The sequence below is a fragment of the Cucumis melo genome, chromosome 9 (genome assembly GCF_025177605.1).
Source record: "Cucumis melo cultivar AY chromosome 9, USDA_Cmelo_AY_1.0, whole genome shotgun sequence".
Lineage (NCBI taxonomy): Eukaryota > Viridiplantae > Streptophyta > Magnoliopsida > Cucurbitales > Cucurbitaceae > Cucumis > Cucumis melo.
The window spans coordinates 21810944-21830631 of record NC_066865.1 but is presented as its reverse complement, the minus strand read 5'-3'; the positions used below and the strand labels follow the sequence as shown (position 1 = coordinate 21830631).

The window sequence follows — 19688 nt, the reverse complement described above, 5'->3', positions numbered from 1 at the left end:
AAATCTTCCTATAAAAAATTGTGGAGGATTTCCCATTTAAGAAACGAAGAGACCTCTTTCTTATGTAACATAGATGAGTTACTTCTCTCGTTATCAATTAATTTTGAGATAAAATTAAGAATAATAAATCCAAAATAAACATCATTTTTTTTTGAAAGGAATGAGTTGTTCCTTTCATTGTTAACTAGTTTTGAAATAGATACCCATGCGATATTTATAAGAATAAAAGTGATAATCTTGATAACAAAACAAAACATGTTTCTTTTTGAGTTAAGACAGAGAGTAAGAAAGGTTACGCTTAGATGTTGGTCAATAAAAATTATTGTGATCGATGATAAGATTGATTGTGGCTTCATAAGATGTTAGTCGTCCTATATGGGCCATCATAATTTGGAAAAGGTAACCATATATGTTTGTTATATATATTAAAGTGTGAGACCAACAATTTTTCTAAGAAATTATCAATAAAGTAGAAAATTGAATTTCACAAAAGTATACTTCAAGTGGGTCCAAACTATTTGATTGTGTAATGAATCCAACCACAAACATTTAACATGTGAAAGAGTGGGAAATTGCTTGGAAAGTTCAATAGGTCAGAAATATGCATGGTATGATAAATGGACTTTAATATATGTTACTAGTAAGGTGTACATGATCTATGACACACATATAGAAAATTAAAAAAAAAAAAAAAAAGAAGAAGCATAATCTAAATATTTTAATACACATACAAATCCAATCTCACAATTTAAAATTATTTTTGTCCTACTTTTTAAATTTTGAGATCTTTGTTGTCTTGTGTACATCATCATTAGCTAAATTTATAAAAGTATGAGAGAAAAGAGAGCAAAAAGCACACAGTATGAAGTTCTGTTTCAATGATTCTATTATGAAGTATTTTACATAAAGTCTACCGACAAAATTTATCGTCTAATCAATTTCAATACTATAAATTTTTAAAATTAAATATCATTTTTATTTCGGTATATTTTGGTCTTATACTTTCGAATATTCAAGACTAGCTAGTTCATGTTATTCGACTTTAGAATTAATGGGGATTGTCTATATCTATTAAATTCGAGAAAATGATAGTATTCGAAATACTATAAAATGAGTCTATAACTTTGGTTTAATGTTATATATCCCAATTTAAAGTATTCTACCTTGATATAGTAATTTAGTTGTATGTGTAATATAATACTTTTGAACGCGTGTTTTTGTTGTAATTGGGATCAACGACAGATTTTCTATGTGATTGTAATAATTTTTAATAACTTTAAAGAAATATTCTAAGTAGTTAAGTTTATTGTTGATCTTTTTCCAATATATATATATATATATATATATATATATATATATATATATAAATTTTTAATGAAAACTATTGTTATTACCTAAACAATTTCGATAAAATTTGATTGACAATGAAAAGTACGTACTAAATTTACTGTTCATCACAATTTAATTTTGACAAAGTTATTGTCTAGCCACAAGACTTCAGAAAATTTGGAAAAGCTAAACATGCTCAAACAATTGATCACCATAAGTCTGAGACTCAGGTTCTTACGCTGTACGTTTAATAGAACTTTAGTTTTAGCTCTAGTGGTGACAAAGAAATCATTGGTTTCGTTTGGGGATATTGAGAAGTCCAACAACTCTATTTATCCGTTAAACAGTCAAGAGTCTCACGGAACTTAATGTTGGGGTAAATCATTTTTTGGGCTAGAACAATGAACCTATTCGAAGCGAATCATTTTGTAATTAAAAAGCCCATGCAGTATGAACAAGGGTTGAATTTGACTTCCCCACCTATCTTTTTTTGGTTAGAGGTAGGTCAGCAAGGGAAAATTATAGACTATTTCATATTTATTATCTTTCTATCCGTCGTTACAATATTTTCTATTTCTTATAATTTCCATGCACTTCGAATAAACAACTTATTATAATCTACTAGCCGTTAAAACTAGCTCATTAACTATATAACAATCAACTTAACTCGAGAAAAACTACAAAGTTAACTCAAATTAAATTTTAGAATAAGATAGGTGGAATAATAGTGATTATGAGTGTAATAATATTCCAAAGAAGTGCTTCAAAGTTGGCGGTGAAGAAGGCATAATTTTCTACATCAAAGATATATAGCAAAGGCATTATTAGACTATATACATAATTAATATTGTTAGTTGTGATTGAAAATTTACTTTAATTAAATTTGGTTTGAATTTTCTTTCTATAGGTTCAATAAAATATTATAACTACCAAGAAAAATTCTCCTATGTAGAACAACCAAAGACGTGAAGCAATATTATATTGACTTTACATTATTATTGGAATATCTAACTTTTTCTTTTTCTTTATATCACTTTAGATTCCTTTTCTTTTCTTCAAAATTAGGTTTAAAGTGCAAATAAAATTAATTTTGAAAAACAAAAGTAAATTAATTGTATTTAGTAAGTAACAAAATGTAGAAATACAAAACACAATCTAACTTATTATTATAAAATAGATTTTAATTTGTTGATGTTGAACATCATTCGAATATATTGATCGATCATACTATCAATTTTAAAGTTGGATTTCAATTTTTCTCCGTGAAAATGTCACTTTTTTTTTTCTTTTAATTTAAACGGTTCAATATGAAAACGATATTGTAAAATTGTATGATAGTTAGAATATAATGTTGCCCATAATTTCAATAAGTTTGACCCTATCCATCTTATTTTAGTTCTTTTTATTTATTTATGTTAAAATAAATTATTTTAGAGCATGTATTTTGAGACTCTTCTAATTTCTAGTCATTAATTCAAATTTAAATGCACCGATAGATATTAATAAAAATTTATCATTGATAAAATCTGAAAGTTTGTTATATTTTATAAATATTTTTATTCATCAAGTTACATCTAAAAATATTTCTATTATTAATTTATTATTAACACTTCTCATCTACTATTATTGTTTTACCAAAATTTGATAAGAATTAACTAAAAATTTAAATTAAAAAAATGAACTAAAGGAAAATTGTCAAAAATTGCAAATTTAACAAAATATTTACAAAATAAAGTAAACTTTCAGATTCCATCGATGACAAACATTGATAGACACTGAAATACTTTTAGAAGTGACATTAATAGACAGTAATAAAAATTTATCCGTTTTATTATTAATAGAATCTAAAATTTTGCTATATTTTGTAAATATTTTAGTTTATTTTACTACGTGAGAAAAATAAAGCAAAACTAAAATAGTTGAAAGAGTAAATTACAAAGAAAATAATAAAATTAAAACATGAGAATATATATATAATTGAAGAAGTCAACAAATCAGCCAAGAAAACATAAAATTAAAAGAAAGGAACCAAAATAATAATCTAAAAATAATTTTCCAAGATTCAACCTCCCAAAATATGTACATACAATGTTTTGGCTCTCTTATAAAACAAAGCTTAAGCCTCTTCTTCTCTTCACAAAACACAACATTTACTCAAAGTTTCATTGTCAACAAACATGGCTTTCTCCAAAGCACTGCCCTATATTCTCCTCGTCACCATGCTGTTCACTGTCGGGCCAACCATGGCGCAGTTGAGCCCGACGTTCTACGACACCACATGCCCCAACCTATCCTCCATTGTAGAAGATGTAGTGAGACAAGCACTCCAAACCGATGCCCGAGCAGGTGCCAAACTCATTCGCTTTCATTTCCATGATTGTTTCGTCAATGTTAGTAACTCCTTATCTCTTACATCCGTTTAGTTTAAGCTTAAGTTAATAAGTGAAACCCGTATTTCACATTCTTTTAACATGTTAGGGATGTGATGGGTCGGTTCTACTTGAAGACTCAGTCGCAGATGGTATAGACAGTGAACAAAACGCACCCGGAAACCAAGGAATACAAGGCCAAAATATCGTCGCCGACATCAAAACTGCAGTTGAAAATGCATGTCCAAGCGTTGTCTCATGTGCTGATATCTTAGCTATTGCATCTAATTCAGCCGTCGTCTTGGTAAAGTCATTATCTGTCACACCTTCTTAAATTATCGTGAATTCAAAATAGATATTTTAGTCTTAAAAAAGTTAAGTTGTGAATGTTATTTTTTTCTGCAATAATTAAAATTGTTCATCATTTTGTCACAGGCAGGAGGAAGGGGTTGGGAGGTTCAACTAGGAAGAAGAGATAGCAGAATAGCAAATAGGTCAGGAGCTGTGAGTAATCTTCCAAGTCCTTTTGAACCTCTTGCAAATCTTACTGTCAAGTTTGCCAACGTTGGTCTTAATTCTACTGATCTTGTCTCTTTATCTGGTAAGTCTCTAATAATCACAATAATAATTATCTCATTGTTATATCTCCTTCTACAACCATACTTTCTTGAACATCATATTTAAATCATAACTAGAAAAGGATCGAATCTCTCTAAGATTGAGATTAGATATAGTGTAAATACAAACATTAATCGTATTAGTTAAGCTATATACTCATCTTAGCACGTCTGTTTGTTTAATAATTATTTATTTAAGTACCATGCATTTAATAAAGTTCAGGTGATTCGAATAATAATTCAGTGGCAAGTGATCGACCTTTGCCTTTTCTTTTTCTTTAATTATTTTTAGATCCTAGTCGTGTGGATTAAGTTCTTTTTTTTAGTTTAAAGCCAAATAGGTGATATTAATTAATTTGGCTAATAGATATATACTTTTATAGTTCTAAGTTATAAAGGAAAGAAATGATAAGAAAGAGATAATATTGTTTACAAATAAAAAAAAAAAAAAAAGAAGAGTTGATGAAAGAAAAATTGAACTTAAAAATGATTACTTTACTGTCATGTCGAATATTTCATATTACACGAAGATAAACTTGCATAATGTTCTTTGTAAATGTTCGTATTTGAATGGTAATTGACATGTATTCTTAGGGGCGCACACGTTTGGTCAATCAAGGTGCCGATTCTTTCAAGGGCGATTGAGCAACTTTAGCGGAACGGGGATGCCTGATCCAAGTCTAGACCCGACCTACAGAGACATCCTTCTAGAGGCATGTCCTCAAGGCGGAGACGACAACCGAGTGAATCTAGACCCGACAACTCCCGATGAATTCGACAACAACTATTTCACCAATCTTCAAGGCAACCGTGGGCTTCTTACAAGTGACCAAGTACTGTTCTCCCCTCCTGGTGCCGCCACCACCGTTGACGTGGATCGCTTTGCAGCAAGCCAAGAAGTATTCTTTGATGCTTTTGGAGCCTCCATGATAAAGATGGGGAATATTATGAGCCCATCGACTACAACTGATGGGTCGGAGATACGTTTAACTTGTTCTAGGGTTAATCCTTTGCCTACTCTTGCTGATATGTAAATCTCTTTCATGTTTTTGGTTTGCTTGGGGTTTTTAATGAATAGTGATTGTTCTTGTTTGTTGTGTGTAATGTAATAATGTGTGTGAGAGTATATTTTTCATCTCATGTTTAAATGTTAATTAATGTGATATATGTGGGTTTTTTCTTTTTATGAATAATCATATATATATATATATATATATATACTTTTTGCTTTTTATATAGTTTATTTATATTTATTTGACTTTTGAGATATATGATTTTAGGTGCCTAAGATTGAAAATGTGTTTAAACTTGGCATATGCTTCCTTCAAATTCTCCCTTTCACATTGCTTGATTTAAGTATTTTCTTTTTTAAGTTCAAAATGTGAATGAGGGGACGGAAAACCATGTTATATTCCATCGTTATTAAAATTAATTTTTAAAATAAGAGAATTATTTGTAAATGCTACGACTATTGCAAATATTCATAAAATATAGTAAATTTTCAAATTCTATGTAACAATAATCAATATTAAATCAACGATAATCACATTAACGTAGATTCTTTTGCATTAAAGAAAACATTTTTTTTAAAAAAAATGATAATTTAATTGAACAAGAGAGACTTCAAGCATTTGGAAAATTGTCTCATGATCAACCATCAGAATTCTTTAAACTAATATTCATAAAAGAAAATGTTTTATCCAACAATAATGTTGCACCAACTTTTCCTAATGTTACTTACGAAAACTTCCTATTTTTTCCATAAAAAACTACCAATTCAATTGAACTATTAAAGACTTACGGCACTTAGAAAATTATTCCATTGTTCAATAATCAAATCTGTTTAAATCAGTATTAGAAAAAAAAAGTAAATATTACAACAATTCTATGTATAACAAGTGATTGCTCTATTTCCTCTTGTGCTCAAGGGCTTGGAACATAGCTTAGTCTATCCACAAATTAGTTTGATCCTCTTCTCCAAAAGCGATGAAAGAATTTAAGAGAGCTACCACCTCTAAACTGCCATCTACGAGTGATTCATATTGGATTTGACCATTTCTCTTCATTTTTCTACGTTCTTGAAAATCCGTTTCTCATTTCAGTGCCTGTTTGAGTTAATTTCTACCCTTTTCTTTGAAAAAATAGGCATTAACATCAGCCACCTCAGCTGCAAAACCTGAGGGTTTCTCATTCATTTTGTAAGCATTCATTGAGCTTAAATCAATTGCAGTTCACTTATAATCCAAAGGCCACTCTCTGTACATAATCAGGCCGTCTTTTGCTCGGCATCCGAAGCAATCCTGCAATCTGCAATTCAGTAACAGCAGTGCAAAACCTTGCTCTGTTGAAAAAGAGGTTAAGGATTTTCAAGGAAGTCTCAAAATGGATACTAAAAATATTTAGGGGATCCATGCTGCTTCATTGATGAAGGGGAACAAATGCAGGATAGATAATTAAAACTATTTCCACCAAGCCTTTTGTGACAGAAAAATAAGAAACATGAAACAGTGTCATGGTTTTGTGAACTTTTTCCTCATTTTCAATATTGTAGAAGAAAACTCCAAAAATGGAGGAGCTAGGGAATTAACCTGAAAAAGATGCACTTAGGAAGTAAAAAATTAAGAAACAAACAGAATATAACTTCATTCACGGACTAGTTTTGCAGATCTAATTAGCATAGACTACAATTTCACCACATAATAATGTTAAAGGATACTGAATTGATGCATCGCTTTTGCTTTCGACGGTAGGTTTATCTTTCCTTTTCTTTGGTGTAGAACATTGCTTCGTCCTGTGATTCCCTTTAGCTTGAGGATGACTAACAACTCTCTTGAACGATTGGAACCAATCATGGAGATTGATGAGATCTCCATGCTCTTGCGCTAAACTATACCTACATGATAGTTACAAAAAATCTTTGGTCAAACTAAATAATGCAACAGAATAAGACTTTAACATTCACCAATAATATTAATTTTTTTTTATCTTCCTGCACACATAAATATATGGTTCTTTTTGAACTCTGAATCGGTTACAATTATATAAAGAAATGCCATAAAAAGGGGAGGGACGGTCCATTAAGTTACATATACAGCCTCACAGGCTACCTGATCTCTTCAGAGAGAGGCTACTTGTGATGACCAGATAATATGCATTACCATTTAATTACGTTGTACTCATGATGATGCATTTAGAGTTGGGTATATATGAAATCAAATTTGAATTGGAGCAAAGCATGAATTTTCAATCATACTCAAGGGAAAGAAATGGACGTTGATACCCTGGTTTTACACTCGTGAAGAGAGCTAAAAATACTACCAAAACGAAAAAAAAAAAAAAAAAAACTAATCAAGTGGCTGGTTCGTGGTTATAAACTCACAAGTCACCATTAGTTGAGTTGTATACCTAAATTCCATTAGATTATAACTTGAAATTTGACACCTAGGTGAAGTTCTATTAATTCTTAAATTATGTAAGAGTAAGCTAGTGAAGTCAGTTCAGTTGTTGTGCTGGTCCCTTCTTTCTTTCTTTCTTTCTTTCTTTCTTCTTCTTCTTCTTCTTCTTCTTCTTCTTTTTTTTTTTATAGGAAATAAAATTCATTGATGTATGAAATTTATGGGAAAAAAGGACGAAGGCCAAGCCAAGGGACTTGCATAAAAATTCTTCATTTGGTCAAAAGTGAAGAAATGGTGTATGTGTTAAAGAAAGATATGCATTTACACCAACTCATAGCATGAAAGATATCAAAATAGCTATCAAAAGAGATCCCCTTATCTTCTGGGAGGCGCCTTCTCTCTCTCCTTCCAAGTGATCCATATTAAAGGACGTATCAGATGCGTCCACATGATTTTCTTTTGCTTTGTGAAGGGATGACCGGTGAGAGTGAAAGTGAGGGCATCGTTTGTCTTTAGGTTGGGCAACGTACCATCCAAAAGAAAGGAGGATCTCCTTCCAAAACCTCTCTGCAAAGTGACAGTGTATAAAGAGGTGTCTAGAAGTGTCAGAACCAGCCTTACAAATGAGGCAGCAATGGGGAGAGAAAGCTATGCGGGGGGGGGGGGGGGGGGGGGGGGGGGGGCAATTCTGTAATCTGTCACTTGTACTGATGGCTAAGGAACTAACTTCCCAAAGCAAGAATTTGATCTTTTTTGGGTAAAAATCATTCAAGATAGCAGCTTGGAAGGGGTGATCCGAGGTATCCACATCAGTTCCCAAGACGCAGGAAAGAGATTTATCTCCCCCATCAATTCAAGAACAAAACTGTTCAAGGGTTTAATTTTACCAAGTTTTTTTTTTTTTTTTTTTGCTTTTCAAAGTTACAGACATGCCCCTTTTTGTTTGCTTCAAGCTCCTCTATCAAGCTTTCCGGCCTACTTTGGTCTCTTCCAAGCTTCCAAGTGTTCAATATTTGTTGGCTTCTTTGGTGGTTTCAGCTCCGGTTCAAAATTCTCTTTAGCTGAGTTTGTTGCCGTTTCTTTCGTTTTTTTCCTTCATTGTTTTATGTCTACAGAAGTTCCCGAGTGACTTGGAGGAGGTTTTTTCATGCTTATTGTTGTATGTTAATGTTATTTCAGAGGGCTCTCTTTGCGAGTTTCTCTATAACTCTCTCAGCTCCCTGTTTTGTGGTTTCTTGAAGTTTCAAGTTTGGTTCAAGCATCGAGTTCTTAGCAAGATTGATCCTTCAGTTTCTTTTTCATTTTTGGGGAAGCTTCCTTGTCCTTTCTATTTCTCGTTTTTGTTCCTTTTTCACTTTCTTATGGAGTTAATGGGTATACATTTTACTGTATCAATACTCTAACAATCTCACTTACCTATATTTTTTTTTAGAGTTGGTTTAATTTCCATTCCTGTATAAACCATTTCCTTTAAATCTAGGGCTATACTATGCTGTGAAATCCTCTCAATAGTCAAATACACTTTCCGTGTAAAACAGAAAGTATGAAGAAAATAACTTTATCAGTTCAAAGAAAAAAAATATGATTTAAATGAATACTACATTATCATATTGTAGCAGAAAGAGTTCCAATATATGATGGTTTCCGATGCAAAAGTCAGAGGTTTGCTCACATAATTGTTGAATCATGTGCACATGGTAAAAGACTATTTATGTTCTCGCTGCAACATGTACATTTTATGATTTTCTGGAACTCCAGAAGATCTACTTGAATCCTTCTTCTTGGGTCTCCAATCAAAGCCTGGGTAAATATAAATAAATACATAAATGGATGGAATAGAACCAAGATAACTTGCAGATATCCCAGAGTATGAACAGAGTTAGATATGCAGAATATAGGCTTCAGAATATGTGCATGACTAGATCAATCTACAAACTAAGCTCATAACAAGGAAACCTCCACCTATGTATCTCTACAATGGTATGATATCGTCCATTTTGAACATAAACCTTCATTGCTTTGTTTTGGAACCACCCAAAATGTCTTATATCATTGGAGGTAATGGTACTCACTCATATACGATGGATCACTCTCTTCCCTAATCAATGAGGGACTTTGTTTGCAACTTAACTATCCTCCCCTTGAACACAGAATCACCTAGAACCTCTCCCCTCCTTCATCCAATCCCTACCGCTTATGAGAGCTTGCTCTTATCAAGGCCCAGTGCTAAGCTAGACAAAGCACAACACAGATCACATTGTAGAATGTACTTGGTGTCGGCCACTTGTTACACCCTTAATCTCCTCCCCCGCGAACAAAAATATACTCCTCCTACCAATCTACCTATCTAATAGGTCTATTCTCCATAAAAGTCCACCTGATTTGATAGAGAACTCTACTTGATTGTGAATCTTCAAGCACATTTTGTCTAATCTGAGGATTCTGTTAGGTATCCTTACCCTGCACTCAGAAAATACACAAAAACAGAGCAAGAAACCAACTTCACAAAACAGGGAACACCCTCCTTGAATGTGGTATTAATATCAAACAGACACAGATTTCCATAGTTCTAGTCACAACGTAATAAGCAACCACAGAGAGAATATGAGATGGAGGAGAAGGAAAAAACAGGAAATTACTCATAGATTTGAGCCCAACAAAAATGGATAAACGCCAAGGAGAAAAGCAGAATATTCAATTGAAAACCCCAGATGGTCCATGGTTGTTCTTTCTTTTAAACATATTCTGAAATGTGAAAGGCTACATTATAGATATTTGAATTTATAAACTATCATTGACAAAGAGGTATAGAATAATTGCCACGGTACAGCAGGATGCATTATCAATAAAATTAAACAAGAAACTAAGTTAACGTGATTCAGTAAGCAACAACGATGGTGATCACTGATAATACTCCAAAGGATTCCCTTAAAATCATCTCAATAGCTAGCAACTATTGGTAAAGGAGTACAATTTATACCTTCAATTAATGACCAGGAAAGTAAGATTCATATCGGAGTGCTGTAGACATTCTTACCAGTTGAAGTTTTCTAACATCTTTGAAGCAGATAAGTTCATGGAAAGGTATGCATTCAACAGGTCTCATATGTTCACTGGTTCATTTAAAAGAAAAACAACAAAGAGCAAATAAGTAAGAATGCTTCATATACCAACTAGAACATCAAAATATCACAATGCTCTTGGTGCTCTTCAATGTTTCTTTACTATGCTTTTTCTCATTTAGTAAACTTCATTTACCTACTTGGAGTGCTATACAGAAAAAGACACCAGTTATGTGCCCCTTGCTTCAACATTCATATTTTTTTTGGAATGGAAACAAACTTTTTATTGATGTAATAAAAAGAGACTAATGCTCGCGAAAAGACACAAAAATTATATATCTCAAACATAACTAAACTATGGATCGGTAGATGCACCGGTTATCTCAACTAAGTTGACACAACCTTAGCATCCTCATCATATCCCAATAGAAGATAATCATCAGATGGAGCATATAGTTCATTATCATTCCATTCTACTGTGTTCGAGATCAGCTCGTGGCTTAAAATGTATAGGGACGAGAGTTCCCTTCATGATATTAATTGAGTATCTTAAGTTAGAAACATAGGCCTTTACAAAAAAAAAAAAAAAAAAAAAAAAAAAAAAAAAAAAAAAAAAAAAAAAGGGTTAGGAAGGTAGGCTTCCATAATTAGGCGAAAGATGGGCACCATTCTTTTTTCCATATAGGCCTTCTTTGTTCTCCTACATGGTGGCAAGGCCGCAAGAGTTAAGAAATGTCTTTCCTTAAAGAAAAAACTTTTTATCTCTAAGGATCCTAGATTGACTCACATTCTTTCCAAATAGGATCTTAACTTATTTCATTTCTTTATTTAGGTTTCCCTCTTCTACGCTTGCTATAGTGGAAGAGAACTCGAGGGATACCATGGGGAGATGTCCAAGATGGTACATGTCTCATTAAATTAGGTGTGAGATTGTCTCTTGATTGATATGAGACTTCGTAATGAGGTCTTTTTTTTTTTTTTTTCCAAAATAGTTATCAGTTCAAATTGATAACCTAAGCTTGACGGTGTAGGATCATTGTGAACAAACACACTCTTCTTAAAAAATGGATCTCAAGTCATAGGGTCAAAGGCACTTTTAGGAACTCATGGAGTCCCCTCACTTCTAGGTATACGACTCTCTCTAGTTTCTTGAGGCTTTCCCACTAAAAATGGATTGTCAATTCATTTTTGGGAGGATAGTTGGGTAGGGGATACTAGATAGCCCCCTTCATCTACCCTGCCTTCACCATTTGCCTCTATGAAGTTTGATCTTGCGATTCGTGTCCTCCTTTTTCTCAAGCTTCCATCTCATAAAAATTCAATCCTCTGATGTTTCTTTGTTGCTCACTGTGCCGGTCCGTCGCTCCACATCTATGGTTGAATGTACTTCTGTATGGGGAGTTTTCCTCTAGCTCCTTTCTTTAGAAGGTGAGAATTCTAAGAAGGAAATTTTTTTGGCCTAGTAAGTTTCTCATGGAGGAACATCATCGAGCTAATGCAAAGATTGTATGCTTTTCTTCTAAGCCTGAATGATGCATGGTTTATAATGGTCTCGGAGGATGTCAAGCATACTTTGTGGAAATTCCGTATGTACACACAAAGTAGGACAAATTTTATTTTGATGTGTTTGGAATGTAGACTAGGAGTCGGTCTTCGTATACGATGGAAGAGGTGTTATTTCATCCTCCTTTTCCAAGATAGAGCCAACACTATGGTAGATTGCATTCTTTCCGGTCTTATGGACCATTTGGCTTAAGAGAACTGAGAGAATCTTTAAAGCTGTGGGAAGTTTTCGAGAGGAGTTTGATCCAAAGTTTAATGTCTCTTTTTTGGTTTCTATAACAACGGATTTTGATGCTTCTGTGTGATTGGAGCCATTTTATATATCGTTTTGAAATTATGTAGTTTTGTAGAGCCTATCATGTTGGTCCTAGCCTTTATGTATTATGCTTAGATTATTAGTTTTCAACTAAAGTAAGTTGTGACGATACGCCTACAACAGAAAGGTTGCCTCATCCACTGGAGAGAGCTTGCGTTAAAATCAAACAAAAAATCCCGGAATAGATTAAGCAAACATATATATGACCAATTTACACAACCCATATATTCTATTCTCAAAATATAACAAAATACTGACGACATTTCTTTCTATCTACATTGAGATATCATAGAACAATAATAACAGCTCAAATGTGAACAGGTTTTGTTACCTAACCAATGAATTAAGAAATGACTCCGCTTTCTCCATCACAGACTTTGAATTCTTAACAAATAAGCCATTTCTGGATGCATGTCTTCTGCAAATAAAACAGTGGAATCCTGATTTAGTTCGGTTTACAATTGATGAAGATGGTATACTCAGTAGTTTTTAATATCTAACTATATACAATTTTACCTTAAAAAATTCAAAGGAGCTCATGGAGAAAAATGGAAGTAAAAAGAGTGGTCAAAAAGGCACAAGAGAAAATGGTTGCCTCAAAGCTAGCTAAATGCCGAAATCAAAAATACCTCCACACATTAACTCAGTGGAGCAAATGAGGAACAAGATTTTTTTTTTGGAAAAAACAAATAACCATGAATTATAAAAAGGGAGATCTCTTTCCTTCAAACTGTTGAGAAGAACTCTTGAAAAAATCGCTTCAATAAACTGGCAAAAACAATAAGAAATTTCAAAAAAAAAAAAAAAAAAAAAAAAAGGAACCTACTTCAGCATGGTGAATGATCATTTGTCCTAAAGGCTGAAGGAAGCAGTTTATATATCCCATCTTCAGATAACTTTTAATACTAAATGAACTTGAGGTAGCAAGGTAGGCTAAACAACTTGGATGCAGCCCCACCATAGGGCACACAGGTAAAGGTCATTTTATCTAACTTGTCTCCAATGGGCTTTCATTTTAATTGAAGCCCCATCATCCAGCTTAAATAAAGATTATTCCTCTATCAAGTTCCCGCACTTGTCAGTAAAGAGCTATTACAAGGACACCTCAAGGATTCTTAGGCTCGTTTTTTGTTTGTCGCCTCCATTCTTTTTCATTTGTTCCTCAATAAAAGCTTGGTTATTGTTGTTAACATTAATAATAACAAGTTCTTATTAATGTTATGAAAAGGAACAAAAGTTGAATAGACACAAACTTCCAAATGGAGAGAAGAAGAAAGGATGTGAACAACAAATACAACCAATTAGAGATTAAATTTCTAAAAACTTATAATGTAGGGTAGAATAGTACTTGAATGGTAGAATAAAGTTTCTAACAACTTCTTTATTTAGGTACCTAACAGAAGATACTAAAAAATATCCCAGCATGAGGGATGGAAGAATACTTGGATAAATCTGCAATGTCTTTTTCTGAACTCTTTCCATTCCCAAGCTTGAAAGCCAATAGCAAGTCTTTCACGTTTTGATGGATCTAAAACAAGCAAATAATAAATATGAAAAACGTGACTAATGCATTATAGGAAAACAAAAATTCCTAAGTAAACAGGATGAGAAGACAAGCAAACCAAAGACTTGTAATAATCAAACCAAAGATAGTCACAGTTAGCTTTCTGTTCTTTGTTTCTGTTCTAGATAGAAGTTACTTGTAATAAGCAAGGAGTTGGTGTAAACATTAATATACAAGTACTTCCACATAGAGCAAAAGTAAATTTGATGAAAAAATTAAGAAAAATATGGAAAATACGCCATAGTTGCCATTGTCAATATATAAAGATGGTAATATTCCAAGTGAATTCCATGGTTTCTAAGTCTTCTAGTAAGTATAAACATACCTCAGGAACACAGCGAGTAATCTTTTTCCAACTCATTAGCACCTGATGAAGAAACTCAGCAGGAAGATCCCTAATAGCTCAAAATTAGATTCAAAAAGAAGACAAAGATGTAGCTTGAACAAGGAACAAAACTTTTAATTGATGGAACAAAAAGAGACTAGTGCTCAAAAGAACAAACTTTACATGGGAGTGCATATGGAACAAAGAACGAAAGCAAATAACAACTAAATCACAGAGGAAATATTTAAGCAAAGCAAATAACAACTAAATCACAGAGGAAATATTAAAGCATTTCAATTTAGATAAATGTCCAGTAAATGTCTTCGATAAAGAACACCAAGAAGAAGCAAACACATAGCTACTAGACTAGAAAATTATCATTTGCAAAATCAACAACAGTGGAGCATGTTCAATAATGCATTGGAAAAGAAAAGTCACATTTAGATGTGATTCATGAAAACTCTAAATGGACATCAGGATCTTTCAAAAGCAAACTGTGTAAAATTATCAAGTTTTCCATTTCGATAATTAGTGCATTCCTTTCTGAAATGTTGTCTTTGGAAGACTTGTTGCCTTTCGGTCTATTTGTCACAAAATCGTATTTCCAATACTAAATTCAAGCTCTGTTTACGTCTATTAGAAGAAAAAGAAAATCCATCCTCAGGAAAAGCATACGACAAAGTTAAAGCTTGAGTCTATAGTTATGTAATCCCTAGAAGATTGTTTGACATTAGATTTATAAGACTATATGAACAATTCCAATAGTTCACGCTACAGGAAACTTTATGACCTACCTCACTTTGCGAATTACTTGACAAATATATCCATCCTTACGTGATGAAAATTGATATTGTAGCTCATAACTACTTGAAAATGATGTCCCTTGTTCTTGCTGCAGTCTACTGGAATTCTCAGACGTTATTGGTTTGAAAAGCTGTGGATCGAGTGCCTCACATAGTAAGTCAAGCAATTGGACTTTGCCAAACTTTCCAACTTGATAAAGACACTGCAAAGGATGGACAGTGAGAGTCAAATTCCAAAAAAGGGAAAAGATACATTACATAAAAAGATTTATGAAGTTTTGCGCACCAGGACGACAATACTCCACTTCTTCCGCCATCTCTTTAATTCAGACAATATATTACCAAGATTATTATCTGTCCCTTCGACTAACGAGTACCTAAGTATGTCGTATCAACAATAAGCAAATTGTCCACAAAATTACATGTACTGGCTGAGTTTTTTTCATGAAAATACCTTGAATCAGATAGAAGATCTGAAGCATGCTTGGGCAGAACTTCTAGGAAAGAAGCACAATTCCCATCCTGAAAACCATTTGGTAAAATTGATCATATTGCATATACGTAATAAGAAAAAACATGACTGATAAAAGCACTAATTGATGCTACCCAAGTGCATGCATGATGCAAGAAATAGGCCTATGTTGGAAACCCAATTTCTCCAAAAGTAATAGCTACTCTTTCTATGTTTCATCATAAGCGGGTCTGTCATTGCACTACAACCATGAAGGGTGTGCATTTCCAAAGTAGTTCAGATTGCTTATACATTTAATTTGAAATACATACAATTTGAGTAAGCTACAGTCAGACAAAATAAAAATAGAGGTTATGGTGAATTTTATGACAAAGAACTTGCATAGAGAAGAAATCGTTTCTGGCTTTCTTTAGATTTCTTTGACAATTCAAGAGACCTTCTTTCATTCTCTTAACTCAAGTAGGTTGTGACATGTTCCTCTTCTATTGGATGGTTTTATGCGGTCAATGGAGGTACATTCTAATATAATTACAGAAATCCTGATTTAGCAATAATTGCATTTTTTAGAACAAGAGACAATTCATTCATTCATTTAGTGAAAGGTTACAATCAGTAGTTACAACCTGCTCTTTTCATCCCTACTTATTCTAACAAAAACATCTACCAACGCGAATTAATTACAAATGCAGTATAACTACAAAAAACCTTAGAAAGACACATAAAGGGCAACTTAACTTGATCCATCAGATTGTTAAATTATTTTTGTTTTCCACTAACGATTCAACTATTTCTTTCTTCCCACAAACTCCAGCCACAGTTTTGATAACTCAGCCTAAAATTTTTTACCTTTCTTTTGAACTTGTAACTATGAGGCACAAAGTAACTTGACAACATTCTCCTTGGAAAATAACTAAAGCACCTATCTCAGTTACGATTTAACAAGAATTAAAACTTCCTCATTTCATAAAAATCTATGTTCAAAAGTCCAAAATAACAGGAACAAAAACAGTGTGGATTAAAATAAAAGGTAAAGAAGATGCTTTTCATAGAAAGTGAAAAGTTCTTACAACTAGTAATTAGTATAAAGTAATTATGCAATGAGAAGTAAAAGGAGTAAATAACTAAAAGGTACCATATTCTCTTCTTCAACAAGCAATCTTGCAAGCATAAAGCTCAAGGGCTCCATGGAGAAGTGTTGCACACATGCAATCTGCAAAATTATTTGCCAAACTAAACATCAGAGATGCCTATCATAATACAAAAACAATATGGGAGAGAATGCCACACATAACAAACAATAGCCAATAGCTAGTTCTTAAATTCTGAATGAAATTGAAGAATCAACCTTCATGGCTCTTATAAAGGATGTTAACGTGCCATCCTGATTTAAGAAGTATTTCCTCAGAAAAACGGCAACCTTGTGACCAATGCTGAACATACAACAATGCTTTAAAAGAACAGCCTCAACAACAGCTTCCATCCTCTCGGCCGGGGATCCTAATATGAACTTGGAAGCGCACAGCTGCTGCAGTGCATTTGAACGAAGTACATTTGCAGGAGCATCAATTGTTGTAGCAACTCCCATAATTAAAATAATTGGAATCTTGACAACCCATTCACTGATGTACAAAAATCATGAATATACAAAATGATAACTTGAAAAAAATATATACATTGCAAATTAGAAGGCAATAACTTTTTGTCATATGACTCATAAAAAGAGAATGAAGCATAAAATCAAACAACAAATACATCAATCAGATGAGACCATTTTATAATTCCTAATTTCTTAAGGTTGGGTGATTCATTCCCATCTACTCAAGTTGTTGGCTTGTTCTTTCAACTTAAAAGTTTGTCATTTTAGAAGAGAGCTTGGCCTTTCATAGTTTCATGTCACAATCCAGAAAAATCTGAAAGTACCAGACACATTGCCACAGATTGTTAATTCTCTTAGTTTGTCTTGCTTTAATTTCATGACTATGTCCGATGGTTTATGTCTTAAGTCCTTTGTGGTTTTTTTCTTTTTTTCTTTTTTTTTTTCTTTTTTTTTTTACGCTGTTTTGAAGTATCTTTTTGTAGCTAAGAGCACTAGTCTCTTTTCGTTCCCTTAATAAAAACTTTTGTATCTTTTTTCAATAAGGAAAAGAAAAGACTTAGAGATATCATAACGATGCATACTTTTGTATATCAAATACATAGAACATTTCTTTTATAGATGAAAAATAGATAACATAACAATTAGAAGAAAAAAATCATAAAATATGGATAGTTCACAAACATAATGATGAGTCAGAGACTCTAGGTAGGTGGCGTTTGTAAGTTTTTGACCCATAAGATACAAAAGATATATTAGGGGAAATTAAAGATAACTCAAAAGGGAATTGACTGAAGGCATGGTTCTTTGAAGTACCTCAGCATAATGATGAAATCAGATAAAACTGAACCACAACATCGTTCAATGTCTTCTATAATCACAACGACTGGGTTTTCATAGTATCCTTGTTCTCTGTACCATGATGCTAGGATGAACATGTCAGCTGCCTGTTCAAATTCCACAAAAGATAACCAAACAACAGAGTTGTTTAATCAAAGAATCCGACTTCATTTGGAATATTCACACTACAAAAAGCATAGTACTTACATCAACAGTAACCTTCAACAATTGTCTCAATAAACTTCTGATGCAGCCGCCTATGCTACTCTTGGCAGATAACTCTTGAGAAGAGAGACTGGCCACATGACATCCATGAGATTTCAAATGATAACCAAGCTCTTCAAATGTCAGTAAGTCATCCACGACTTCCATATTCTCTGTCAAGTAAACATGATTCCTTATTCAACATCGAGAAACATAAGTTTCCATATTTTCCCGTGTTAAGTGCGCACAGCATAAATATTATAAATATACAAAAATGAATGTTGCCCAATTGGCCCATATGCACATCAAGATATTGTCTTCTGAAACTTATAATTCAAAGACACTAAGGTACAATCTATAGGACATATCTTCTTCAAATAAGGTCATGAAACTAACTCAAATGTTATTTGATTGCAAAATGGTTAGAGTTCTAGATGTTGTACCATACATCAAATTAGAACTTTAGAGTCAGGATCTTACTAGTGAGAACCAACCCTGTGAACAATACTTTACACTCAGCACGAGTAAAAGCAGGAAAAGGCCGGCTGGCTGAAGATGAACTAGGTATCCCAGATGATCTAATAGCAGCAAAGGACTCATAAACCCAGCGACATATATCATCAAAAACTTTAACATTAGTATCCCTCAAAACATCCTGCAAGAGAAAACCCAATACTTGTTTTTAGACAATATTGCTGGATTTGCAGGCAAACATTAGAATCAGGTAAGTTTGACCTTAATGGTGGTTTCCAATTTCGACCATACAAGCTCCAGACATTCCATACGCAAATGTTCAAGTTGAGATCCGTCGGGTTCTTCATCATCAAGATTCTCGATTCCATTAGGACCGGATGGAGAGAGTTTAGTTCTCTTCCTTGATTTTCCACATAGATTTGATTTTCTCGAATTCTTCCGAGATGATGCTTTATGAAGAACATAGAACGGCTGGCAACAGATGAAGCAAAATCAATTACAATTTCTTCATCTAATTTGATAAAAATTTCTGTATCAAGAAAGAAAATTTCAAGAGGAAACAAGCAAACCTGGAAATTGGTTTCGATATTTTCGACTGTTGATTGAAGTGGAGCTTCAACCAGTGTTGCGGCGGAAGGCGCCATTTCTTACTCTCTCCGAACGGCGTGGGGTCTGTATTTGCCAGACCGTCTTGGCGGGAAAAGGAGAGGCTACTTTTCCATAAATTTTATGTATCCTTTTTAACTTTAATTAAAATTTTG

General features: G+C 33.2%; 2 protein-coding genes across 4 annotated transcripts; one reads left to right on the top strand and one right to left on the bottom strand.

Annotated features, from left to right (window-relative positions):
* The first annotated feature begins 3409 nt into the window (after nucleotides 1-3409).
* On the top strand, nucleotides 3410-5508 carry LOC103504705 (peroxidase 2-like). 2 transcript variants are annotated; one of them, XM_008469106.3, is made up of 4 exons: nucleotides 3410-3719; nucleotides 3808-4002; nucleotides 4134-4299; nucleotides 4910-5508. In XM_008469106.3, exons 1-4 carry the CDS (start codon nucleotides 3507-3509, stop codon nucleotides 5347-5349), a joined length of 1014 nt encoding a protein of 337 aa, XP_008467328.1. In that variant the 5' UTR covers nucleotides 3410-3506; the 3' UTR covers nucleotides 5350-5508. The 2 variants fall into 2 exon arrangements, with proteins under 2 accessions (XP_008467328.1, XP_050945740.1); XM_051089783.1 differs by having other exon boundaries at nucleotides 3481-3675.
* Nucleotides 5509-6121: 613 nt separating this feature from the next.
* On the bottom strand, nucleotides 6122-19626 carry LOC103504706 (origin of replication complex subunit 3). 2 transcript variants are annotated; one of them, XM_008469107.3, is made up of 17 exons: nucleotides 19497-19626; nucleotides 19189-19398; nucleotides 18934-19108; nucleotides 18457-18626; nucleotides 18226-18356; nucleotides 17161-17434; nucleotides 16948-17025; nucleotides 15798-15865; nucleotides 15630-15720; nucleotides 15335-15546; nucleotides 14541-14610; nucleotides 14094-14179; nucleotides 12983-13069; nucleotides 10748-10823; nucleotides 9383-9510; nucleotides 7032-7208; nucleotides 6122-6656 (listed from the first exon to the last, which is right to left on the bottom strand). In XM_008469107.3, the coding sequence occupies exons 1-17, from the start codon at nucleotides 19569-19571 to the stop codon at nucleotides 6551-6553; spliced, it is 2214 nt and encodes a 737-aa protein (XP_008467329.1). In that variant the 5' UTR covers nucleotides 19572-19626; the 3' UTR covers nucleotides 6122-6550. The 2 variants fall into 2 exon arrangements, with proteins under 2 accessions (XP_008467329.1, XP_050945739.1); XM_051089782.1 differs by lacking the exons at nucleotides 6122-6656; nucleotides 9383-9510 and having other exon boundaries at nucleotides 7066-7208.
* Between the last annotated feature and the right edge of the window lie 62 nt (nucleotides 19627-19688).

What these genes read in the sequence shown, in the direction of transcription:
- LOC103504706 (XM_008469107.3), bottom strand. Translation starts at nt 19,571, where the DNA reads ATGGCGCCTTCCGCCGCAACACTGGTTGAAGCTCCACTTCAATCAACA. An exon ending in CACAGGGTTGGTTCTCACTA is followed by an intron (nt 18,627 to 18,933) that starts GTAAGATCCTGA and finishes TTTACTTGACAG; the next exon opens with AGAATATGGAAGTCGTGGAT. An exon ending in TTTCTTAATTCATTGGTTAG is followed by an intron (nt 10,824 to 12,982) that starts GTAACAAAACCT and finishes TAAATGAACCAG; the next exon opens with TGAACATATGAGACCTGTTG.
- LOC103504705 (XM_008469106.3), top strand. Translation starts at nt 3,507, where the DNA reads ATGGCTTTCTCCAAAGCACTGCCCTATATTCTCCTCGTCACCATGCTG. An exon ending in TCCATGATTGTTTCGTCAAT is followed by an intron (nt 3,720 to 3,807) that starts GTTAGTAACTCC and finishes TTAACATGTTAG; the next exon opens with GGATGTGATGGGTCGGTTCT. An exon ending in CTAATTCAGCCGTCGTCTTG is followed by an intron (nt 4,003 to 4,133) that starts GTAAAGTCATTA and finishes ATTTTGTCACAG; the next exon opens with GCAGGAGGAAGGGGTTGGGA.